The following is a 26,976-nucleotide window of genomic DNA, read 5'->3' as shown; positions in this document are numbered from 1 at the left end:
TTCCTGTTTCCTGTTTCCCAGAGTGCCACTGTACTTTACTTTTCCACCAACAATGTGGATGCTGTTGCTGCATGTGTGTTGGCTGGCGAGTGGTCAGTTTCTAAGGTTACTTGAAAATGAAGGCTTATGCATGAATTATGTATTAACAGAGTGCTCAGCGGGCACCTCTTCTCTCGCTCCCCTTCTCTCCGCGTAACCCACTGAACATGTACTCATTAGCAGAGACTACAATGATTATTGTTGTTATTTTGAATGTGCGATTTACTTTGAATGCAAAGCAGAAACTACCTTTTTAATTAATGCCTCAAATTGCCAAGTGAGTCCCTGGCTAATGCATGCCCACAAAAGCAAATTATCATAATCTTCTTGTTTGTAAAAGTACCATCTGTGCAATTAAATAGTTTGGTGATGATAGTTTTGTTAGGAAGATGTGAGGCCTCCGTTCTCCTAAAGGTGTGGGCAATTTTCACCAGTCTGTGGACCAGTATGTTTATCCAGGATGATGTTGATGATGTGTGTGTGTGTGTGGTAAGGGGGGCGGGGGGGGGGGGGGGGGGGGGGGGGTGATGTGCGTGTATTTGTGGGGGCAGGAGGGTTGCACAGGATGAATCAGGAGTCTTCTGAAGAAGGGTTGCCTTGGAGACCAGCCTGGACCCCTCCAAACGTGTCTGCTATGCTCTCTCTCCCTCCCATACCTCCCTCTCTGCTCCGTTTTAAAGGTGCATCAGTAATGAATCCAAAACTATTTCAGGAAAGCCACTTTTTAGTCGGCGGGTGAAGCCCTTCATACCTGCAGCTCTTCTGTGTTTTCATAATGCCACAGATCTCTGTTCCATGCCTGCCACCGTCAACATCAAAAGAAAAGAGGGGGGGAAAAACACTTTTGTGTCTATGTGTGTGTGTGTGTGTGTGTGTTTCAGGGGGATAACGGAGGAAGAGGAAGTAGGGAGACAGAGATTATAATGCTGAGATGCAGCCACTGAAAGGCACTCAGAGGAACAATTGTCTTATTATTCAAGTCTGTAAGTGCATTTGTTTGCCTTGTTTACCTTCTCTTCTGTCTGAAGATAGCGAGCGCTAACTTCCTGGAAACCTTTCCACAAAGTGATGCTAATCTTTTTTCTCCTTTTCCTTTTTCTTTTTTGCTGCCAGCTGAATGACGTCTCGCGTCGAAAGGGGGCTGAAAACTCGGCGCACACAGTGAATCCCTCGCTGTGACTCATTCATTTTGTATAAAGGCGACCGGTTGCGGAGACTGAGAAAGAGTCGGGGATTTAATTAGCTGGTTTTTCTTAGTCCACTGCTTAATGAACGCACGTTTGCGTTCACACTAACCGTTTTTTTTCCTTTTTCTTTTAACCCACCCCCCCTCATTCCCTCCCTCCGTCATTCCCTCCCCTCCTTTGGAGACTGTGGAGATGATATGCACCCCTGGGAGACAAACACCACAGCCGAGCGAGCCATTCCTGCGCTCCCGTGGAGTTGTTCTGGGGAAGGAGAATGTCACCCACTTCTGCCGGTCCTAAGAAGTATTGATTTAAAGCGATAATTCCTACTACACGATACTTAAATTCCGGGCTTTGGGTTGTGAAGATATGCCAGTTCCTCGCAGCGGTTTCATTATGTTTCTATTCGCTCTTTGGATTTAGCATAAATGGACAAAATTAGGCCAGATAATTTGCTGCGGGTTTTCGTCTCCTTTCAGTGATATTCTCTCTAACTAATGGATGTAGCCTCCCTTCCTGAGAGCGCTAAATTTCCGTTAGGGGCTTCACTATTCAACAAGCTTAACCGCTCACTCCTGGCTGTAAAACGATGGGCGCAGTTCGCCTGAGTCTTCTGCTGCCCCTTGGTTCCTCAGCCCAGCTTGTTGAATCTCCTCCCTGGTGACAAGAATGGGTTCGTTTTAGCAAACTTCTTAGCCTCTTCTGGTCTCATCATCGTCGGATCGCAGGCTTCTTCCTTCCTAAAAGTTGATCATGGCTTGTCCCGGTGTACGCGTGAAGCTGAGCTTTATATGGAGGGTGTTTTGGCTTATGAGGACTGTGATAGATTTCGCGCTGCCTCAGGAGACTTATGCACCCCATTCGATACGGACTGAGGGACACCTGACCCTCGGCGGACTCTTCCCGGTGCATGCCAGAGGAATCGATGGTGCGCCGTGCGGGGACCTCAAAAAAGAGAACGGCATCCAGCGGCTTGAGGCCATGATGTACGCTTTGGACCAAATTAACCAGGACGAGCAACTCTTACCCAACATCACCTTAGGCGCACGGGTGCTGGACACTTGTTCGAGGGATACTTATGCGCTGGAGCAATCGTTAACTTTCGTGCAAGCGCTGATCACGAAGGACACCTCCGACGTGCGGTGCACTAACGGGGACCCACCGGTGTTTGTCAAGCCTGAAAAAGTGGTGGGAGTCATCGGAGCCTCGGCGAGTTCAGTATCGATTATGGTTGCCAACATCCTACGCCTCTTCCAGGCAAGTCTGAGCGTGTGCACTAGTTTTGTGGCTTTAAGATAATCGCATTTTTTCCCACTATTGCAGCAGAAGTTTGTTGAATTTGGAGGTAATAATGCGCTTTAGAGAGGGGTAAACACACTTTTTTTGTCGCTCAAAAGCAGCTTGAAAGGACAGCAAAAGTGAAACAGCTGAAAACTGTGTCTGAGAAAGGACACCAACAAAAAAAGAGAGAGAGAATCCATCATGAGCAAGAATCTATTTTCAGATGGTGGTATTGGATTCGATGTGCTCTCACTGATGCCTCTCTCCATCTTAAAACATGGGGCACAAAAGGAAGGTGAAGTGAGTTTGGGTGGTTTTTCAATCCACTAGACTGTGTGCATGAGACAGCTGAGAGTGCTGTTGCTTGTCCCCGGTGGTGCTGAAAGAACAGCTCCCGTCTGTTCCAGTCTCACTCCGGAGTCTGGATGAGTGGGCACTGACAGCCTGACACAATCACACCCAAACTCAACAACCCCCTCCTGAGAATAAAAGGCCTGTTTCATATGATTGCACATGATTATATGAACCTCTTGTACGTCAGACTGCAGGCGGTTTTATGAATTGTTTTGAACCTGAAAGCATTGAGTTATGCTTGAGTTTCCTTTAGCTTTTACCTACGGGGGAAGGGGGTGGCTTCCCTTCTGCAAAATAAGCTTGTTTCCATCGCTTTGCAGCCTGATTGAGCTTGATGGCTGCAAGTAAATGAAAGGAATTCACAAGACTAATTTCCTAATGGCATAGCTTGAGCATATAGGAAAACGTCTCTATTTCTGTTGGCTGAGAGTCAACTGATGATGTTGGCCTACTGCTGGTGCTGCAGTGAAATGGGAAATGCAGCAAGGCACCAGTACAGAAAGATTAATTATTTAAAACACATCTACATAGCAAAGTATTTAATTACTCGAAAAAACATGTGCATGCTTTTGCATAATTCTGTACAGTTTTTCCTGTGCAAGTTTAAAGTGGTGTTTAAACTGGGGAGGAGCTGCATGCAGTGTTGGTGCTAATGATTTGTGGTTGCAGATTGTAACTCAGAGTCTTGTCAGTCATTGTTTTTGTTCCAGCTCAGTTCGACAAATTGTGTAAGTAGCTGGTTAATTCCATCTGTAAGACCGTCAGAGTACTTAACAAGCTTTTAACCCCCACCCAGTCGTCTTCCCTTTCTACTCTACAGACACTTACACATGCCACACATTTGTGTACACACACATATATATATATATATATATATATATATATATATATATATATATATATATATATATATATATATATATATATATATATATATATATATATATATATATATATATACTCATTTTTTTATATCCAGGGTTTGTGGTTCCTTTTGCCGGACTGATCGTCCCCACCACAACACCACAATCTTCAGCCTAGCTTTAGTTCCTGTTCTCTCTTTGTAGGCTCACTTAATAAATTAAATTTTTATTATTACAAGATTTCAAAACCCTGCAGTTACGCTTTGAAGCATAACTGCACTTGTTATTTTGTTGCACGGCGCGAGGGTTGCAAGAGTTCCTCAGTTTCGTGCAAGCTCTGTAACATGAAAACCTATGCATTTGTGAAACTGAGAGGGTTTAAAGGGAAGCCAGATTAGTCCCTAATTCTCTTTATTCTCTCCTCCTCACACCAGGTGTACCAACACGTCTGCAAGTGTCAAGCTGTCAGAGTGTAGGCATGGTGTTGCTGAAGCTCAGGTGTTGTAATCAAGCTTGTGGATTGACAGCAGTTGTCATGCAGACCCATCCATCACTTTGCATTTGTTCTCATTTCCTCAAAGTGCTGAAAAAAAAAGGCATATTTCTTCGGCGCACTTAAATCCAAATACCTTGAGAAGTTAGATTCAGTCCTCCTTTAAACTTTTTTGCCTCTGAGCACACTTATGTTTTCAGTGGAACCAGAAGCAATGGTATTATGGATAACAAATTAAATTTGAGGCCACACGATACAATATAATCAATACATACCCACTTACTTGCATTAGTCACACTGTGTTTGTTTGGTAGGTGGCAGTAACTTTAAGTTTCTGAGGCTGCTTTGAAATAAAATCTATATACTACTCAGTGAGTCTTGTGAAAAACATCAAATGCCTGAGAAACCCCCATTCAGATGTAATTAAACCAGCAAATGGGGGGGGGGGGATTCATATCAAAAAGACCAGACCTCAGTCAGACGGACTCTCTACAAAGCGTTCAGTTTCTTCTCTTAGTCAATTTCAATTAGACCTCATTATTGGTTGAGCTCCATAATCAAGAAATCCTAGTGTAATCTTTATGCTTCAAGACTGTGAATAGTGACAACCGATTCCCCGCATTGTTCTCAGTGAAAATCATCAGGTCATTTTGTATCTCACTCCTGCGATAAATGAATCATCAGGGAAGCTAAATAATGATTGTAGGTTTTATTACTAGATTCTAAATATCATGCCTGTCTATTCAAGACGTGAGTAGCTGCTGAACTGTTAGTGCTGGGAAATTGACATGAGGGATAGATTTTTCTGAGGACCCAGGAGAGGTGATCAATACTGTTGCCATGGTGAGGCCGATTTGCTGCTAAGATGTTTTTATTTCAGTGCCTTTCATGCTGTGTTGGAAATGAGAAGCAACAATGCCACAGGAGGAAAAAAAATCAATCAGCCAAACTTTTGAATTGTTTGCATGTGTGCAGAAAATCGTCGAGTCCTTACTCCATGAACGCGAGCAGAGGCGGGAAGATGATGCTGTTGTTAATTTAAAAAAATTAATAACAGGTAACTTTGTACGTTTTAAAGTTCTGGCCTCTTGAATGAATCATGAAATTGATTTTGATCCTGATGACATTTACATCAGGGATTGCAGCCTGCTATGCTCCGTCGCATCTCTTCTCCCAAAGGCGGTGGCAAAACTTTATATTGAATGCAGGTGAACTCCGTCTTGTCCTCTTCGTCTGGGGAACCGGCCCCTTCAGACTGGCTGTCTAAGTGAGGCATTGACGTCCTCTGCTCTCATAGCCCTGACAGGCTCCGGTCGGCTTTTTATCTCCCCCCTTTTTTTCACAGAATCATCACTGTGACTGATTTGAAGGAGATTGAAGCCTTGCAGTGTGATCTATTTAGCTGACAATGGTAAAGACGGACACCAAAGGAATATGAAGGAGCTGTGTGTGTGTGTGTTTTGGAGTAAGCTCTAAAAGTGACATCGGATGGCACAGGTTTAATATATCTAGTTTTCTAAACATGGTAACGGTTGCCATTTGTACGTGGATGCTTGCAGCAGCTCAGGTCCATTAGTCACATCCCTAGTACTGCATTCAGCCATACGATAAAACACACCGTTGGTATGTTAAGTAGCCAGCATATGAGTAGATATGCACATATATGCCCACAAATTGGCCTATTACCAATGCTGAAGGGATGGAAACACAGCTGTCTTGTGGATATCTAATGATCCACACCAGTGGCTTCGGCTTTTGTATTTCCTCTCCATCACTTACTAATTGGCTTTTATTCAGAGTTTGACATAGAAAGCCAACTCAGTACATTTTAACTTTATAACAAGTGCTTGAAACGTGGATAAAAAAAGAAAATTAATTTTCTAACTTGACAGTTCTTTCTCAACTAAGGTTCAGCATTTAACTCATAAGTAAACGTTTTTAAGATCACAAACAACAGAGTTGGATTTGTTACTGAAGAGGACGGTGAATGAAGTTTTAGTAGTGCACATTTGACTACTGACTATAAAAAGAAAGTCAGCTGTGCCAAAAATAAAATGAAAAATGTTTTTAACAGCATAAAAAACAAGCAGAATTTGTACTGTATACGAGAGATGAGATAAATAGGTTAGATATTTCCAAATGTTCTCTTTTGAGAAATCAGTGGGATTTAGCATGCAGATGGAAATTGAAAACTCGACTGTATATGGATGACTTTAATAAGCCATCAAACCCATCCAATTATATCCACCCTTCTTTGCAGTCGTGACTTATCCACAAAAGAAAAAGGGAATTACTGAATATTAGATTATGAGATCACAAAATGTACCTGTGTGGTTTAGTGAACCTAAGCCACACAGGTACTCTCAAATAGAAAGAAAATCACCGTGCGATGTTAATTTAATGCAGGCAGCATGCAAACATCAATTTTTCCTGATTATCCACCATGGTAGACTCTGGACAGGTCACCAGTCTATCGTGTAGAGGCTGATAGCGATTCACTTAGATACACAGCCAATTTATACTCACCAATAAGTCTAAGAAGCGTGACCGTAGGAGGAAATTCCACACAGAAAACCCTCAGCCTGCTGGTGGATTCAAACTCAGAAAATTTGTGCCGGGGGTGATAGTGCTAACCGCTGCACCACTGTGTGTGCAAAAGTAAACAAACAAAAGAAGCATATTTTAGGACAGAAAAGACATCTTATTCATTCTATTTGGGTACACGACCTTTAGATTAAAATAAGGATGTGAACATGCTTCTATGTATAGATGAGATGTGATGACACATCATCTGTGGATTTAGTCACATTTAAAATAGGGTGATGATCCTAAATTGCAGGTGGCTGTGGCTCAAGATGTAGAGCAGGCTTTCTGCTGAGCGGACAGATGGGGGTTCGATCCCTGGCTGCTCCAGTCTGCATGCCGAATGATTACTTAGACACAGAATAAAGTGTGTGTGTGTGAAGTGGATTTGAGACGCGTTGTAGAAAAGCACTATCTGAGATCCAGGCCATTCTAAATATAAACATTGCTTTAACAAAGTGTAATACTTGAGAGAGAAACGTTGTAATAATGCTGCCATGCACGTGAAGACTGGGGCTAATAGCTTTACGTGATTAACTTAAAAACAAGTGACATGTTGCGGTGGTGGCTGATTTTACAAGTTCTATGGTTTTGTTGTTATGGCAACATTAGATAGTATACTTATTTTAGAGCTGTAAGAAGAAAAAATATAAAAACAAAACCAAAAAAACAAAATAAACATATGCAGAGAGATGCTGTTGAACTTGAAATGAATCTGTTGCACTTTAATTTATGATTCTGAATGCATTGTCTATAGTTCAGTGACATTCACTTCTAGTTGAGACTGCTGGTTTCCATTCCAGTCGTTTAATCAAGTGCTGACTTATGGGCAGTTTAAACCCGAATTGGCACGGTGAAATTTGCTCACACTCTGTGTTAAAACGCATGAAATCCAGGAAATAATGTGGGCAGGGATACAAGTACAGGCTGCAGGTATTAACATCATTAATAGGCTAGCAAGAGTTTCCAGAATTTGACAAATATACACCATTTTTTATCAGTTTCTATATACCATAGTTTTTTGTACTTGCATCCCTGCCATCCAGGAAGAACCTTCCTAAGCATACAGTTATACAAACAAGGATTCAGACAATCAATACTTACTTAAGAAGAGGTCAATTCCACCGGCTCTTTTAAATTGGCTGGATATTGGCGGGACTTGCCATTTCCCAGGCCAGAGTTCAAACGTGTTGAACTCTGGACGAAGTGAGAAAGACAGGAAGATCAATATACGACGAGAAGCAAATGTATCTCACCTTTCTTGGTGCATCCTCAAACAATGTTATCTGTTCCGAGAGGATTTCAGCGGGACTGAGAACCGCTGATCTTGTTAAGCAATAAATGTGCATGGATTTGATGTGAAAATTGGATTTTTTTGCACACATATTGCAGTGTTTACAAAATGTTTTCAGATAATGAACTGTACTCAAGGAAAATGCATCAAAGAGTCCGCCAAATCCTGGGTTCAGATCTACACAGACAACCGCCGAGACAGACGATGCCTAATGACGATGTCTTTTGAAATTTCCTTCCTTCCTCTCTTTTTAGTTCAAGCAATGTTGTGAAGGAGTGCCGTTGAGCAGACCAGGTATATATTCACACACCCAAACACAACACATGGCGAGCAAGTAATGCAATATTAATAAAATGAATAAAATATCCCTGTTAGACTAGTTGTCATTTCTGTTGACATAAGGCCATTAGGTCAGTAGACTGCCACGGGGAGAATATGAAAATCAATCCAAGCCCTTATATCAAGGTCTTGGTCATTCCCTGCAGGCCTGGGGGGGATGCTGCACCCTATTATTAAGCTACATAATAGCTTGCTACATGAATAAATGTTTCTCAATGAAAACGCAGCCAGTACATTTTTATTCCGTTCTTTGTTTTCAATCATAATGCAGCTTGTTTATTGCATTGTGATTCCATTTATAGCTGGAAAATGTTGATATGGTGTCTTTAATGAGGCGCCATCCCTCATTTCTACATGGGTTTTTGGGTCTCTTCTTGACAATTGCTGCAGTTTGACTTCCCCAGAGGGGCTGTTTCCCCTATTTTATTCCACTGCCCTGGAGGGTGGGGACGAGGCCACCTGCTTAAAAGCTTAGCTCCGCTCACAATGAGGTCACAACCGTATTCCGTCAAAAGTTATTGTTGGAATGACTGTAAAATGTGACAAGAATAGCGCTAAGACTTTGTTGGAAGTTTGCTGCAGTTTATCTGGTGAGCAGAAGGAGCCATGGAAGAGGAAACCCCATTACGTCCAATCTCCTTACGGGGATGAGTGGAAAAGCATGAGGAGGTCTCCGCTGGCTGCAGGCCGGCCTCTCACTCATCCCTCCAAAAGGAAAAATTGTCCCCATTGCCTCAGCAGAAAATGATCCAGCACGGGCTGAAAAGACTTATCAGAGGCCTCATTGTAGTTTCGTTTGCACGCAGGAACAAACTACAGCAAACTACAACAGTACAGCTAAGAGGCTGGACCACTTAGCTACAGTGGACTTAAGTGCTGTAAGGCTAAGCACAGGATATCTGAATGAAATTTGCTTTTTAAATATGATCTGTATTTTATCCGGCACCTGTCTCAATCCTAGTAAATGAATTAAGTGGAACTGTTAAAAGGCTGCTTTTAGTGCTGTCTGTGAGAGCGTGTGCTTCTTCAAAAGGGTGTGCCGTGTGGTCCTCTCAGACCTGGATTGTGTTATTTGTTCTCTTATGTTCTTATCACTTGCTTTCAACACATAAAATATATCCTTTTTTCAAGAAAACGGTGAAACCAGGAGGAAAAAAGAGGAAGACATTACTTTTGTTGTCCTTATTAACATTTATGAGCAGTATAGAAACATTAGTAAATGGTCAGAACATGCTAAAATGTAAATATGCAGCTATGTGTAGTAATGCATTTATTAGCACGTTCCTGTGGACATCCAAAAGTGAAGTAATGTCTGTAAATAGATGAAAATAATAGTAAAAGCCTCTTAAATCTACTTACAAACACATTATGCTCATAAGTAGTGTACGAAATGTTAGCAAATATTTCAGTATGCTAATGTTAGCATGTTCGCTAACAAATACACGTTGCCATTTAGAACTTAAATCTAGCTGAGGTTGATGGAAATGAACCTGAGTTCTGTATGTGTGTGTTTTATGTAAGAAATCATTCAACAGTGAGAACATTTTGCTTTTTCATTTTAATGGAGAGTAAAGTGAAGCGTTACAACAAATGGTTAAAAGGTCTGAAAACAAGGAGTGTTTGGCTAAGGGTGCAGCAGGAGGTAAACAAGTGTTGAGAACACCAGTCATCCTCTAGAGACCAAGATTTTCTGCACAAAATTTCCACCTGACAGATAAAAACAACAACAAAATTAAATAATTAGAGACCAAAATGGTGGCTCGGTCTGCTGACTGACAGATCTGATCGTCACTGTTGTTTTGAAGTCTCCATCACACACTTCATTTGGTTGAGGGTTAATAAAACAATACACTTAATACACTTCCTGCAGCGTGACTTAAACTTAAAAGTGACAGGAGATGCACTGTTCACATGTCTGTCTTGCCATCCCTGGAGGCTGGTGGCACGAGGCTCTGCATAGACTGCACACCCGTGTGAGGGCTCTGATGTTGGCATGCCGCTGAAGAGCGGCAAGAAGTAGAGGCACGCCACACGGCAGTTAGGACTGCGAGAGAGGAAAGAGAAAACACAATGGCCCTTCTGCTGCAGTGTTTATATTTTCTTAGTTTCCTCTTTAATTTAATGTGCCCCAGATTTGCATTTGCTTGTGAGAAGAGATGTTTGTTTTTGATGATTTTTAAAAGGTATAATTAGTATATTTCAATGTTTAATGCAGTCACTACCATAATTAATATGTCCTCCGCTTCTATGTGTTAATTAGTCAGAACCTTTATTTTAGTTGAACTAATACAAAAAAAGAAAACTGCTGCAGTGCAACAAATGATTGTATAGTCCAGATTTCTTATTGAAGTACAAGCATATAAGCATTATCAGCAAAATGTACTTGGACTGTGATTCGAAATACCCTCATAATTTACTAATCAGAATGAGTGCAGTTTGTATGATCCTTTTACTTATGACAAATATCGGATAATTATCCCGAGGCATTAATTTGTGATTAATTTAAGTAGAACAACTTTTAATTACTTTTTTAAAAATCTGGCATAATAACAAAAATGTACACAGTAAAGGGTTTAGTCTTTTTGTGTGTAAAGTGTAAATTTAAAGTGTAAACATTTAACAATAAAGTTGTATGAAAAAGTTGAGTAAATAAATTGTATACATGAGTACTGCATGTATACAATTTTATTTGAATATGCCTGTTTTAATGTTTACATTCACCGGTCATTGTTGTTAGATACATTTGTTCAACTGCTCATTAACGCAAAACTCAATTTATCAAATTTAGGCATGCAAGCGTAGTCAAGATGACATGCTGAAGTTTAAATTGAGCAACAAAATAGGAAAGAAAGGTGATTTAAATGACTTTGAACGTGGCATGATTGTTGGCGCCGGACAGGTCTATCTGATTATTTTTGGAAACTGCTGATCTGCTGGGATTTTCTCACACAGAGAATGGTCCAAAGCAGAGAAAATATCCAGTGAGTGGCAGTTCTCTGGACGAAAATGTCTTGCTGATGCCAGAGGGCAGTGGAGAATGGCTACACTTCTTTGAGCTGACAGAAAGGCAACAGTAACTCAACCACTTGTTACAACTGAGGCATCTCTAAACACACATCAAACCTTGAAGGCAACAGAAGACCACACCAAGTGCCACTCCTGTCACCTGAAAACAGGAAACTGGGGATATCATTTGAATGTGCTCACCAAACTTAGACGGTAGTAGATTGGAAAAATATTGTCCGGACTGATGGGTCTCGATTTCTGCTGCGATGATTGGATAGCGTGGTCAGAATATGGCATTAAAACGTGAAAGCACAGAGCTATCCTACCTTATATTTGGCAGATCAAGGTGTGGGTGGTGGTGTGCTGGTGTGTGGGATATTATCTTGGCACACTTTGGGCCCCTTAGTACCACTTAAGCATTGTTTAAACAGCACAGGTTACCTGGGTATTGTTGCCGACCACAGTGTATCCATCTTGTGATAACTACTTCCAGCAGGAAAACATGCTGTGTCGCAAAACTCAAATGGCTTCCACAGTCAACAAGTCTCCGTTGGGATATGGTAAATTTACATCGTGGATGTGCACCCGACAAATCTGCAGCAACTGTGTGATGCTATCAGGTCAGTATCTGAAAAAAATCTCTGAGGAATGTATCCAGCATCTTGTTGCATCTGTGCCATGAAGAATTAAAGCAGTTCTGAAGGCAAAACACAGGGTCCAACTCAGTGCTAACAAAGGTGTACCTAACAAAGTGTCCAGTGAGTGTATGAGCACGTTTGCTCTTTGTATCAGAGATGTCGAGGTCCAGTATTCTCTTCTTCACAGCGTACATAATAAACTGTCACTGGGATTCATTCCTTGTCCTTCAGTTGTGTTATTACAGCAGGGCCTCGGGGTGCATCAAAACATTCATTCAGACAACACGCTGTAATATACGGTATAGCCATTATATCAGCCAGCACGCTGTGGCCTTTATTGAGGGACTAAATTATTAGAGTGCAGCATGGGCCCCAGGTAGTTAAGCTAAAATACCTGTTGATTTTACATGTGAAAATATAAGAGCGGAACTCCAGAGTTTCATTAGCTTCAATTTCATTTTGTGTGTATTTCCCTCGAGATAATGTTTGGTGAATGTTTTTTTCCCTCTTCCCTCTCTTTCTCTTTCTTTCCCTCTCTCTGCTGGCTATGCAGTGGAGTGTGAGTGCTGTTTGAACGTGTTTGTGTCCTCTGTTCTTTTGAGCTTGAAAAGTATACTGTGCCTCAGCAGCCAGCATACATAAAAAATCAGTTGACTGGATTACTATTTTCACATGCAAATCCTGTGGGATTTCAAGGGCTCTCTGAAACGCCCGTTTTTGACAGGTACATTGATTTGGGGGAAGACCTCAATCACCATTGACATTTTACAAATTATGGAAGCTCTTTGCCTTCAAATAGAGGATGCTTAAACTGCAATTGTCTCCTGGACAGAAGCTATTGATGACCGAATATAGTGTTTTTTAACTGCCTTATCAGTGCTGAAGCACTTACATGTTACCCTTAATGAGGCTTGGTGGATCAATAGCAACAATGGATTATGCATAGAGGCGTCATGTGCTCACTACCTGGAAGTTTAAGTCCAATGAAATACGATACATGCCAGCATAAATTTGCTCCAGCTTTTGTGTACGATGCATCATCTTGTCAAAGACTATTCTCGCCACTCTTTAGTTTATGAGGCTAATTGTGAAAAATGTATTTAGTACCGAAGAAATCTAACCACACTGTATTTCAGAGTTAGTATTACAGCTTGTGCACTATATGCCTGGCAGCTTATGTTTTAGTATCTATGTCTGCTTGTATTAAGTGTGTTTGTTGCTACTGAAATGCCTATATTCATTCACATTAAAGGGACAGCTCACCTTAAAATCAATTTTTGACTTTTCTCTGGCCTGGAGTGCTATTCATCTATGTAAAATGTTTTGATATGAGATGCCCAGTTTTTGAGATATCCACTGTAAAAAGCTGTTTTTAAAAAAGCTGGATCTCCTTCCAGAAAACTTCCTAAACCTGATGTTAGCACTTTTATTTAGAAGCTGTACTTTTTGTGCTCTGCTTTCTAGACCTGCCATCTGAAGGAAGCATGCACCTAGCTACATGCTGTGCTGAGGGAGGGTGCCATTAATTTTTACATCCTTCCACACTGTCACTAACATGAGCTTCTCGTTAAAAGCTAGATGGGCGCTTTCTTTGGCAGATCGTTACAGTTTGTGGTTATCGGTAGCAGAGCTCATTTGAATTTTAATGACTTGCTGGCTGAGTCTTCACATAATTCTTGATGTGTGGTTTACCACGAGGTTAACCGCTGGTTGGGATGGGGGCTGAGTTTAGGCATGTTCTAGTTATGGCTAAGATTGAGGTACTGTATATCTGCAGGGAGTTCTTGTACTTTAATTTAATGAATTCCTAGATGACAAATACATGTGTGTGTGGGGTTTTTTGGGTGGCAGTAATCCTTCCCTCTCAATGCTCAATTTCCCAGCTCCTGTGCACAGTTGGAAACACATCACACCTTTTTTTATTTGGAGAAACCATGCAAAAAAAGGTTACGGAGCACCCAAGTTAACCACCGACGCTTTGAGGTGTCCTTCTACTATAATGTTAACACTTTACATTTAGGCCATGTGCAATTCACATAATCCTGTCTTTCTTCAATGCCGTATTCATGTGTTTAGCTTCACTAATACCGCTATAGAGGAATTTTCTGTCTCTGAACCCTGTCATCATTTTTATATAGGGATTTGGATTAATGTCTGAGTCTTTAAAAGTTACTGAAAACACAAAAATATATATATATATATATAGAAAATCCGTCTTTATGAAACGCATATGAAATTTGTACAAAAATACATCAAGACTTCATACATACTGTATTTTGAATGATCAATGAGCCAAAAAGCTCAATATTCAGCTTTTTAGATCTTTTATACGTTCAAGTTTTTTTGTTTGTGATATTTCAGCTCGTTTGACAGATTGTGTTATTAGCAGGCTTGAGATCCACATGAGCTGTTCTGGGAGAGATGCATGTTCACGCTCGTGTTGAAAATAAAGATAACCTTTCAGTAGTGATGTGTGACAGTTTCATTGTATTTGGCAGGACTCGTTCCTGTTTCGGCTGGTTAACTTGTCTGGGGTTAATTGTCTGATCTGGCGTCTGTTGCGCATCTTTGATTCCGGCTCTGAACTACATGACAGCGTGTAGCCTTCTTACACTGCGAGTAGAAGTTATGTGAAATGTTCATGTCACAAAAACACATCGCACATAAATTTTCTCGGTCCATTAGTTGAGACACTCGCTTTGATGAATCGTGATCTCACTTCGAATGGAGTCTGTTTACACAGAATAGCTTTGCGTGAAAGACCGTGTCCAGTTCTTCCACTATTGGCAGGTTTTCAATAGATCACTGGAAAAAGCTTCTTGGGCTCACTGAATGAACTATTGTCCATTGTTCTGCTTGTGCAGGGATTCTAGTGTGTTGCTGACATGACTGGCAGGTCAGATGTCCTCAGTGATGCATGACACCCGGAGCACAAAGCAGAACAGAGAGCCTCAGGGCCGTCTGGCCATGATTGAACAAAGGGTTGTTCTCATCAGAGTATATTGCAGAATCTACAGTGCTGTGAAAAACTATTTCCCCCATTCTTGATTTCTTTTTTTTCTTTTTGCATAATTGTCAGACTTACATGTTTCTACCCCATGACTCTGACAAGGGTAAGCAGAAGAGAATGGTGGATGGGTGTACAAGTTTCAGATCATCAAAAAAAAAATCATATTAGACAAAGATAACCAAAATTAAATACAAAATGGAATTCTGAAGTTATGATTTCATGTATTAAAGGAAAAAGCTATTCACAACTAACACTATGTGAAAAATGATCTGGTTAAGGCTGAGGTTGAGGTACGTTAAATCTGCAGGGATTTCTTGTACTTTGATTTTCTAGATGACAAACACATATGTGTGAGTGGGGCAGTAGTAGCAGTATGGTTCCAAGGCGAAACCCACTGCTGACAAAAAAGAACACAAGGATGATGATCCTTAAGACTTTTGGAGAACATTTTCTGTGGATTTGAAGGTTTTTGGAGTGGCCTAGTCAAATCCAGGCTTAAATCCAGTTTAGATGCTTTGGCATGACCTTCAGGAGGTTGTTGATTCACAAAAACCCTCCAATGTGGCTCAATTAAAACAGTCTTGCAGTGAAATGTGGGCCAGAGACACATTGCAAATTTTCTCAAATGCTTGATTACAGTTCTTGCTGGCAAAGGTAGCACAACCAGTTAATAGATTTAGGGGGCAATTAAATTTTTCACACAGGGCCAGGTAGGTTTGGATATCTTTTTTCTGTTAATAAATTAAATCAGCGTTTAAAAACTGTATTTTGTATTTCCTCTTGTTGTCTTTGTTGTTAAATGTGTTTGATGATCTGAAACATATAAGAGTGACAAATAAATGCAGTGTAAAAAAAAAAAGAAGAAGAAAGAAGTCAGAGCAAATGTTTTTCACACCATTGTTCAGCCAATATAAATTTCATGATCTTTCCTAATGATAAATATATACCAGTAATAGTGGCCTCGGTATTAGCAGTGGTGTAGTTATTTTAAAGACTCATTTATGTGGAATAGATGGATCAAAACATTTCTTTTTATTAACATTTGATATCATAATAATTTAATCCAAACAAGTGATTACAACATGTTCGTCATTGTTGTGGCAGCGATTAGCACTACAGAATGAAGGTTCCTGGTTTGAACCTTCTGGTTGACAGAGGGCCTTTCTGTATAGAGTTTTAATATTTGCATGTTTTCCCATGCCTGCATGACTTTCCTTGAATGATCTAGCTTCCTCCCTCAGTATTTCCTCCCTGCATAATTCTGATACTGTCAAATATCTGCATTTAAATTGGCCACAGGTCTAGATAGAAGGTTCACTCATCTTCTTCTCCAATACCAGCTAGCGCAACCCCAAACTGGATAAATGCTTCAGAAGATGGATGTGTTGATGTTGTTCACTGTGATGGATTACAAACAACTAGGGCAACTTTCAAGAGTATCCCAATGTCATGTTCAGAAAAGATTGTGTACCTGTAATGGTAGAAAAATACATTTTTGAATTTTAAAACAAAACATGATTTAAAGTGTTGGGTGAAGGAAAAGGGACTTTGTAAATGCTTACATTTAGTCAGGTGTAGTTAGCAAAATAAAATTTAAGATTAAGCAGAAAAACAGACAAATATACAACAAGACTTAGTGCCCAAAGCTGTGCTAGAGTCTCTGGAGCCTGTACTTACTATGTTAACCATCTCTTCAATTAGCATTAAACACAGAGTAAAGCTGTGGTTCATTCTGATGTAATTAGTAGTGGGTAAATTACAGTAAAATGTTAACTGGATGCCAGCGCTGGAGGAAAAAGTCATGGATCAACTAAGTGATTATAAATTGTCTTTAGCGGGCCATGAAGCATGTGTGCTGAATCTAATGACAATCCTGCCATTTGTTTTTGAGACATTTCATCAAAAATAGCAAAACTCAGTCTGCTGGTGGGCCTAGAAAAAAAAAGTAACGCAATCACCAGAGGTATTGGATTCAACCTTTGGACGTGATGTGTGCAAGATATCACTGCAACCTATCTAATGGAAATCGACATATTTCAGTCTTGACCAGAGTGGTGGATTACCCAATCTTTGGGTGGGCATAGATTTATAAAACCATGAGAGAAGCACCGCAAAAACCAGCCTGAAAGGAGAACATTTTAAAGCAAAAAACGCAGAAGGATATCAAAAGTAGTCCTCATTTTTTAGAATTTTGTATCAATTTGGTAACCTCTAATGGTATTGTGTATCATGTAGCATTTTTAGAATATGCATCCCTAACAATGGCATCAACTCACTTTCTTACAAGACTTAAAGATAGTAATTTATTGACAGCTCAGTCACATTGAAAGCATATTGCTGTTGTCTGCCTCCCAGCAGAGCTTTTATTTTCTCATGAGTCACGTAAGCTGAGATCTTGAGGCTATTCTGGCTGACCCCTGTCTAGACAGAAGAAGAAAGGTGAATGGGCTTTTGCCGTGAGGACCCAGAAACCGCTGGAGAGAAGAGACTTTATTGACCTGAACTGAACCTCCCGGGGCAGTGCACATCCACCAACAAGTTCTACCAATAAAATGCCTCGTGTGAAAGACAGTTAATGTGAGGGCCAGTTAGTCTGGAAATCCCTGTTAAGATTTTGTACATAAAGGCCCGGGTGGAAGGTCTTGGTGTGCAGCTAAACCCAAAGTAATAAGGGCAGTAAAAACCTCTACAGTGAAGACTTAAAAAAGTGGGGGGGAAAAAAACCCCAGTTGCCTTTTAAATCACTTTTATTATGGGCTTTATACTCGACAGTTTCTAGTTTTTGTTCACTTTTGTTTTCATGCAGCTCTATTTTAATTGTTTATCCGTTTCGGTATTTGTTTGTTCGTCTATCCCCTCATTTGTTTTTCATTTCAATTTAACTACAATTCTCGTGTTTGTACATTTTTATTGCCTTTTTATAGATTTGAATTTTCATTGTTGTTATGCAAATTTTATAAAGCCGTGGTCGATGACTGTGAATATCTTACTGAGTGGCAGTTTAAGCAGCTAAGTCTGCCTATTTCTTGTAACACGAGGATCTCAGCGCCGTAGAAATTACACTACACACTGTGACTGCAGACAGTCTGTAACCGCTACAGTTACCACAATGCACAGCACGGTGTGTGGACATTACCTCTGTTTTAACTCACCTGTGTGAGGAAAGTGCATTCGTCTCCATGCTCTTTCAACTACTCTCAACATGCAGATCCACGAGGGCTGACAGGGAATTTGGTGTGTGTGTGTTGTGAATGCAGGTGTTGCAGATAATATACTACGATCTCAACTCTGGGAGAGGTTCAAGGCAGCACTGCAGGCAATGCCAAGCAAGCAGATAACTGCTTATGAAAATGTTCTGTGCGCCTTCCAAACCAGTACATATGTCTCAAGTGCATGGCATCAAATAAGAGCTCAGAAGTACTAACACAAGGAATAGGATAGCTGTGATATTTTCCACGCCTGTGATCAGTCTGTAATTATATGGCCCTGCTAAAAAATTCTTTGTGAGCAGACAGGGACGATAAGATCGAGGAGGCTCACCCGCATTGTCTGCACTATTAGGGGAGAAATGGGCCTGGTGATGATGCTCTGTCGAGTCTGAAGAGAGCGCTACATAGGGAGAGAAGGTGGGGGGGAGTACAGAGGGATTCATTGGGATGCAGGTCAGAGTGTTGCAGGTGCACGACTGACAATGAATGTGTCAGACCCAGCATGCTCCAGGTGGAGGTGGGAAAAACATGAACCTATGCTCGCTCTTTGGTGAAAAATATGTCAGAGCGATATTAGGACTGGACGAAGCAATGAGGCCGAGCAGGGGTGTCGACGTGTGTCGCACACCCATGATTCCCAAAGCACAAATATGGACATTTGTATTCAGATGTGTCACATGAGGAATAACGACATGTAGATTTCAGCATTATTGAGATTTCCTATTTTTCCAGCCGAAGAAATGTAGTCAGCATGCAGGCTATAAAGAACACAGAGGAAAAAAACGAAACTGCGTCCAGTGCACTTTACAGCTGGGAAAAATCAATACAGCCAACTGTAATGTGAGATCCCGTGGATTTAGAGGAATACATTTGATAACACTTAGTCATAAACCTGCAGGCTGTGTTTTATTCTGTCACACCTGAAGAAAGCGCACAGCACAGCCTCGATGATCAAGGCTGTTCTGTTGAACCGCATTGTTCTCTGCAGGGCCTTGCTTTGTCTGAATCCTAAGTCAAAAGAAGCTTTACGGAATGACTTGAAGAGATACTGTATCTGTACAAAATAACTCTCATGAGTGACAGGATAAAAGCTCGACTGTCATGCTAGCATGAAAGGCAGGATCCTGAACTCACTAGGCTCTATTTGTGACATGTGTTTGTAGCAGCAACAAACACACTACACCTTTACGATGCACTGCATAGATGCTGAGCTTCTGCTCAATACACACTCTTCTCTGATGAGGCTTATAGGCAGCTATTTGGTGTTGGGAAATTATTATTTCTTTGAAATACCGATACAGTTGAAATAGCAGTCTGTTTACCAGATGGAAAGATGGAGGTCGGTCAGGTTCCCTTTGTGAGCTATCCACACTTTCCTCCCACGCCTCAGCTTTACTCTACTGTGTGGCTCTCCTGGTCAAATATCTGATTTGTGAGTCATACCTAGCCTCTATACCCATGGAGAAACATGCTGGTTGTCTTAAAATACACTCTGGCAGGGCAGCCATGCAAGAGCTCAGGCCCGGCACAGAGCACGGGAGCTGCCCAGGGGACTGGCATGGAGTGAGCGGGAGAGACAGAGGGTGAGGGAATCGACTGGGAGAAAGAAAAGTGGGCGGAAAGAAGGAGACGATGGAAGGTCGTGTTAGATAAAGGATTATAAAAGCCTAACTTTCTGTCATGTAACACCGGGGCTAGTTCAACGTGTGGGCAACTCTGAAAGGGTGTTGTGATTTCTCTACAAGAAGAACAAGGCAAAAAACCAGCTGCTGCAACAATAAACATCCCGACTGGTTAAATAGTGTTCAAGTAATATCCTTGTTGAAAAGCTGCCGGGAAAATGGCAAAACGAGCAATATGAGGCTGGCCTTGGAGAGGAGAGAAAAATGAGAGTAAAGACATTAGTGGTGGAGGGATTAAAATAAGTAACCTGTCTCCCAGCCGCTGTTAAAACCTAATTTTCTTTGCCAACTACAGTATCTTTTAATCCAAGACTTGAGACACACACCACACTTAGGAAGGATGTAAATGTGAATAGTTGGGTTTGTGACTGTAAACTGGAAATAACTGCAGGCTGCAAGATGGCTGGCTTCAGCCATGTAAGTCACAGGACCTGTGCTACTCATGCTTCATTTCACAGCTCCATCACCATGTTAGCGTGGTGCAACTTTAATTGTATTCACATTTAATTTCAATTCAGTCTATGTATTGTAATTGTACTTAATTATAATAACCTATAATTACACACTTCACTCTTTCTGTTCAAGGTCAGACGCAGGCAGCAACTAGTAGATAGCGGCACACTTAAGTGCTACGGTGCAGTCACACTAGCGTAAACAGTGATTAGACACGGTCGAAATGATTTCTATTGTGCAACGCACTTGTGATCTCGCTGCATTCGAAATAGTTGCTTTGGAGACAAGGATCAGGTCTGTGACCGCTCGCAGTCAGTTTCCATCTTCTAAGTGGCTAAAAACAGATGGAGTCAGCAAATCTATTGACTCCATTCAACCCATTCATTTAAAACCCATTCAATTGCTATCAGTTTGCAATTGAATGGGTTCAAGTTTGAAATGACATCATGTTTGTGATAATACAGCAATTATCTACAAAAAACAGGCAAAAATTGCAAATCTGTTCCCGTCTGTTGCAAATCTTTTGACATCTATTTATCAAAATCAGAATCAGAATACTTCATTAATCCCCAGGGAAATTATGTTTAATTTTTTGTTTACACAAAAATTAACTACTTATACTTATAGTCCATCCATAAAATCATAAATATGAATCAGAAATTCATAAATACTTCCACAAATAGTGGCACAGTCGCAGCAGGACAGCAATTGAACTGCAAAATGACATAAATGCTCGGCAACCGTGCTTTTATATAAGAATAAAGTCAGAATGCAATCAGTTCCAAACCAGTTAAATCTCTGTTGCAAAGAGACACAAGTGACTGATCGCAACGTCTTAGCAGTCTGTCTCGTTTATAAATTAGACAGCGGTTTCCAGGCAGCGATTATCAGCAGTCAGTCAGAGTTGGACTGAAACTGTCTAGAGTCCGGTTCACTTTCATCAGATGACTTGACCAGTTGCTTCGTGAAAAGTGGTCACCCAGAGGTTGTGGTTGTTGCCCTCTCAGTCTGAGCAACTATGAGCTTTAAATGTCCTATTTTAACTTTAGTGTGACTGACTCATTAAAGAGGCTTTCTTTGGTACGTAGCAGCATATTTGGTAGAGACCAAAACCAGAGCTAATGGGAGAGTGAATATCAGACTTTGAAACACAATTTCAAATATACACAAATTCTATTTTAATTGTCGATATTTGCTAAATGTATAAACAAACAAATGTTTAATGTGTCAACTTTAATGTCGACACTTGACGTTTTATAAACATTATCATTAAAATGTATGTAACTGTATGGAATGATTTTATGAAACGTTGGTGAATGTATATGTTTGAAATAAAAAAAGAACTGAACTGAACTGAAAAGAATGATCTCTTTAAGTTGGCACAGCATTTGTTGTCCCAGTGAACCTTCTACATTCTGATTTTGCTTTGGTACTGACAAATTTGCAGATGCATTGTTGATAGAAATTGTAAAGATAAAATCCCAGTAGTTCTATTTGCTTTTGCAAATTAATTGTATGTGGGAGAATTTTGGAGCGAGGGTTAAAATGAAAAAATATGGAAAGAGGAGGACGAAGGACACCACGAAGGGCAAAGTTGGCTGGCATTCGACCAAATGACTGAAGGCAGATTGTCTCGGGTTGGGGGGAAACTGGCAGCCTAAGGACCTCTCTGGGCAGGAAGTGTCTGCTGATCATCTGTATGGGCGTGTCTGCATGCGGACAGCCGACAGGGAGGAAGAGACGCACAGGAAGATGAAACTCACTCGTCTCCCTTCAGCTGGTTTGAAATACACCGAGGGGCGGAGAACAAGGGAGCGAGACTGAGAGTTACAGGTTGTATGGGGGCACATTGATGAGACAGAGCCTTCACAAAAGGAGAGTTTGAGTGAGAATGAGAGACACAGATGGGCAGGAAGAAAGAGGGGGAGAGGGTGACAGATAGAGGGAGGGAAAGCTGTCAGTTCCCCCCACCCTTCCTTCCCTGCCTCTTCGGCTGTGCTGGCAGTGCCACGCTCTGGTAAAGAGAGATTACCAAAGCCCAGCCTGAGGTTGCATGTATGGACACAGTCATTACCTCTGCCCTGCTTACAAATGGCACTGCTGTCTGAATACAAACCCGTGTCTGTGTGTTCCCCTCCCGACCCCGCCCGCCATGCACCACAGCTTTCGAGACTTGATTTAGCGGGAAAGTTGTAAAACTTGATAACAGCTCAATATCTTTACAGGCCTGTTTATAGTGCTGCATTATTTTGTTTATAGAATATCGACCATCGTTGTTTTACAACGCCAGGCAGCGGAGCTACAAATAAATCTAGTGATGTGAGATTTTTTTTTTTTTCTGGCAGCAATTATTTGCTCTATTACGGCCAGGGTGTGTAGCTTTTTGGTTGGCCAGTTTGGAGGATCACGCTCAGAGTTTGCATGTGATTGCGCTGGTGTCATGTGGACAATCTGTGTGTTGGCGCTCAGCCTCAGACAGCATGGGGTTAGAGTTCAGTCTGTCAGAACCCGCTGTCATTTCCGCCATCACTGTGGAGAATTGTTACCAACAGCCGAGTGGAGCTGACTGATGTCAAGATATACTTAGAAGCTAATCATGCAGCAAATAGAGGCACAGGGATTCCTGCAACAAGAATTGCCTGGATGCCCTTGCCCCAGTTAGAGCCATCCATGGGAAACATTTCAGCCGTGTCACTCACAGTTTATTTGGAGCTGTGTTTTTGAGAGTTGCTCATGGATTAATGGATAGAAAGCCCAGCCTGGACAATATTCCAGTGTTCTGTGCCTAATTTTTGAGTGATGGAGTCAGAGTCTCGTTTTTTTTTTTAAGAGAAATTCTGACTTTGAAAGATGGCCCTTGTTTTTAGTTTAGAATCCATGGACTGTTATAGCCCTCTGTTTTGTACAGAAGGATATGTGTTCATTCATATCTTCAGGGATAGATGTTTGCCATTACCCCGCCTGAGAGTCGTGCTGTGCCATATGCTGCATATTTCTCTTCAAATAATCACAAATTGTGGCACGAGAGAGAGACCATGCAGCCAGCAGCATCTGCAAGAATTGCTCTCAGCTCATTAGAATTATCACCTTCACATTAGCAGAGCAGGACAGTTTAAGCACAAACATTACAGTCTCTCACCTTTCTTTAGAGCTGCCCATGGTGCTTGTGGGCTGCCGTATGTGAAAATTCAAGCGAAAGGCCACGGTGCTCTAATTAACTTCACCTGGCATTCCTACTAACTGTGAATGCGCCTAACCTTTACACAACCTCGCTTAGTCACCTCTCCACTTAAACACCCAGGTTGAAATTCTCATTTAATGTCAGTAAGCAGATTACCACCCTCCTCCCACCTCCCACCTTCAGTCTCTGCCTTCCTTTTCTGCTTTTTTCCCCCTCTACTTTCGTTAAGCTCCACCAACAGATTTTTATTCAGGGCGGCTACGGCACTTTGTGGTGGTAAATCAATAAAACAGTGTCCCCTATAACAGACCTCTGTGTTTTCCCTCCATCGATCCTGTCAGCCCAGATACATTCAAGAGCAAGCCAACGATTACCCTCAGCAATCCTTCCCTTGATTTATACTGCAGATGACAGGTGCCAGACATCAGCTTTGGGTAATTGTGATACTGAAGGGGGGCATCATTAATCATTCTTTCTTGGCCTGACTTTAGTTGCTCATGATCGGTTCATGGTTATTGTAGTTGTCATCGACACAGACTGCTTTCAGGCATCGGTGTCATCTCTTCACCTTGTTGGCACTGTAGCGTAAAAGACGTCGTTATGAATGTTGTCATCTTTCACATGTAATAGCGTCAAATGTCTTATTGAAACATGCGACTCACAAAAAGTATCAAGTGCAATATAGATAAAAGCAAATTAGATGGAAGGACTGAGGGAAAACAAATCTTTTACTCCAGATTGTCATTTGCGGAAAAACAATTCAAAAGTGTTGATGAAATATCTGTTCTCCTTGCCTGATTATGTCTGCATTATCAGCGTCTCTAAAGACATTCAAATCTGCTGCAATTTGTTGCAACGAGAGCTTATTTGTTTGACGGATTTGAGAATCGGTCACGTAACTGTGACCAAAGTGGAAACGTGAAACTCGGTTTCTTCTAATCTACTGAGAAAGATAATCAAGTTAAGATTTTAATTTAATCCACTTATTTCATACAGGGAGCTAAATTAATAACCGCCAGATAGGAAAATTGAAAGGTGTTACAATCTTGTCAGCATCAGTTTATACTTTCAGCAGGTTTAATCTCGGCAACCGAGCTTTTCCTCAATCAGGGTTTTGCACTTTTGTTACCTGGAGGTCAAAGTGCTAATTAAAAAAGGACCGACTGAACGTGCGAATGTTTGCGCTGCAATTCCTGTGACATAGGGAGTGGAGAAATTATATCAACAGGGTGCAAGCCTGAGACAAAGTAAAAAGACATTGCCATCTTAAATGTTTCCCTGCAGCGAAAAGCTCCTGAGAGCCAAATGTTCAAGAAGCTTTTGGTCCCAGCTGGAGCGGAGATAGGACGTGATTCAACAAACCTATAACACCTTTTTACTCCACGGTATTACTACAGCAGCACTGATAGATAGAACCCTATCAAATGTTCCAAATAGGTGCTTCACTTTCAGGAAGAAGAGCCTTTTTAAATTCAAATCACTGTTGCTTTTGCTTTTCCATTACTTTGTTGTACTTCATCTTTAACCCAGTACACTCAATTTAGGCGGATTTGGTAGTATCTGACTTGTGATGCAACAGCATTCCCTGCTCATACATTGACTTAAATTTGGCATTGGCTGATTTCTTCTTTTTATGTGTTTATTTGTTTATTGCTTGAAACATATTGAGCTACCTTGAGTCTAACCCCCACCTCTGGTCCTCCATTTGTCAGTTTTGTGCAACTGACCCTCTGTGAGTTGTGAGCTATAGCTCACACTGTGTGAATTGAAGCATTCTCATCAGCGAGCTGCAGTGTCCTCATTCTTGTGTTTCCCCAGTGTCCGACTGCTTTTGATCACGCTAACAGAAATGAATGCCATTCACACACTGCTTTTAATGGACTGTGTAATGGGCTACTTCACTGGGTTCAAGAGGACATGCTGTATGTCCCTGCTTGTGCACCCACCTGTCTAATGGAAGCGGAGGGGGAGGGGGGCATTTTTGACCTAAAAGTGACAGCAGATGTGGTTATGGTGGCAAATCCCGAAACACACTGGATAAACACTAGATCCCTTTGTTGTCTGAGGAGTTTGGATTTTTTAGTAGCTAATACAGCTCATGTGAATAGAAGAGAAGAGAAACACTGTGTTCAGACACAGAAAGCATAGCGTCGCCTCGTGTCATTTGTGCAAATTTAACAGCTGGATTATTTGTGTTTATTCACCCCAAACAGCCAGATGCACAGCTACAGCTAACACTGGGTGCACTGCGTGTGTCTGTGAAAGTTTTTTCTGCTCTCCCATTCTGCCATTCTTTCCCACTCCATTTAAATCCCTGGGTTATGCACAGACTTCCATTATTACACACTGATGTGTCTTGGCATCAATTTGCACCTTTCCAGACAAATTTGTGTACACTCTTGTCCTTGCAGTGACTTTAAAAGTGACTTAATTTTCTGTCTGAACACACATAAAGTATGGGTGGGTGATATAAACGATATACAATAGATACGATATAAATTTGGCCAACGATAGAGATTTTGACTATACCGCTCTATCGCTATAGCGCATGTTGATGATGTCATCAAGCTGCGCCTGTTTTGGTCGAAAGCATCGCAGCGGCTAAAACCATTATCATCTGCAAATTATGCCGACAGTCATAGCAAAGAAACTTTTGAAATATGGGGAAAGCCAAAAACTGCGCTTCCTCCACTTTCGTAACATTGATTCATTAATGTTGAATTCTCTCGCAGCTGCTCTATTCCCATGTTGTTGCAGTATATTAATAACTAATCTTGTATTGTGGATGAATGATCAGTTGTTCTCCTGACTGAAGTTTGGCCCTTGTATAGCATCCTGCTATACGATTGCATTTGTCCCTAACCACCAGAATCCCTCACGTTAACTTTTATCGAGTGGAAAAAAAGTTGGCATTCATCCTCCAGCTTCACTACAGCTCGCTAGCAATCACGTAGCACAACATTATATACCAGCTAGTCCAACTTCAGTAACCCTGCAAACGCCACTGCTGTTTAGTTTTCTGTCTTCATTTATGTCGGAAGTGGTAGCAGAGCTGTACGTTTTAATTAGTTTCAAAAATCTCTCAGTCAGAACATGGTATGTCATGTTTAGGTGGAAACTAGCGAGCTAACGTCCTTCTAACTTCTAACTTTAATAACTTCTGTTTTCATGGATGCCTGGATGTTAAACTTAATTGTTACACCTGGTAAAACAGCAACGCTGATGATTTTATTAAAGATTAAAGAATTTAGACCGTTTTTAACTCTCAGTGATCGTTTGATTTTGGGACCGGAAGTAGACGGAGTTTTGGACCCAGATTACTCCGCAAAGCTCCTCACTAAGGCAGCCGTAATGCTCTGACAAT

At 41.2% G+C, this 26,976-nt stretch overlaps 1 protein-coding gene across 2 annotated transcripts in view; it reads left to right on the top strand.

Annotated features, from left to right (window-relative positions):
- The first annotated feature begins 634 nt into the window (after positions 1-634).
- Positions 635-26,976, top strand: part of LOC113013016 (metabotropic glutamate receptor 7-like) — a 73,814-nt gene continuing 47,472 nt past the window's right edge. The window contains exons 1-2 of one of the 2 annotated variants that reach the window (XM_026153540.1): positions 635-1,022; positions 1,153-2,483. In XM_026153540.1, the coding sequence (XP_026009325.1) occupies positions 1,980-2,483 (504 nt within the window). In that variant the 5' untranslated portion in view covers positions 635-1,022; positions 1,153-1,979. Of the gene's footprint in view, positions 2,484-26,976 lie in introns of both variants that reach the window. The other variant, XM_026153539.1, reaches the window with a different exon arrangement.

The sequence above is a fragment of the Astatotilapia calliptera genome, chromosome 20 (assembly GCF_900246225.1).
Source record: "Astatotilapia calliptera chromosome 20, fAstCal1.2, whole genome shotgun sequence".
NCBI lineage: Eukaryota > Metazoa > Chordata > Actinopteri > Cichliformes > Cichlidae > Astatotilapia > Astatotilapia calliptera.
The sequence above is the reverse complement of the archived record's forward strand: the minus strand, read 5'-3'. Positions and strand labels throughout refer to the sequence as shown.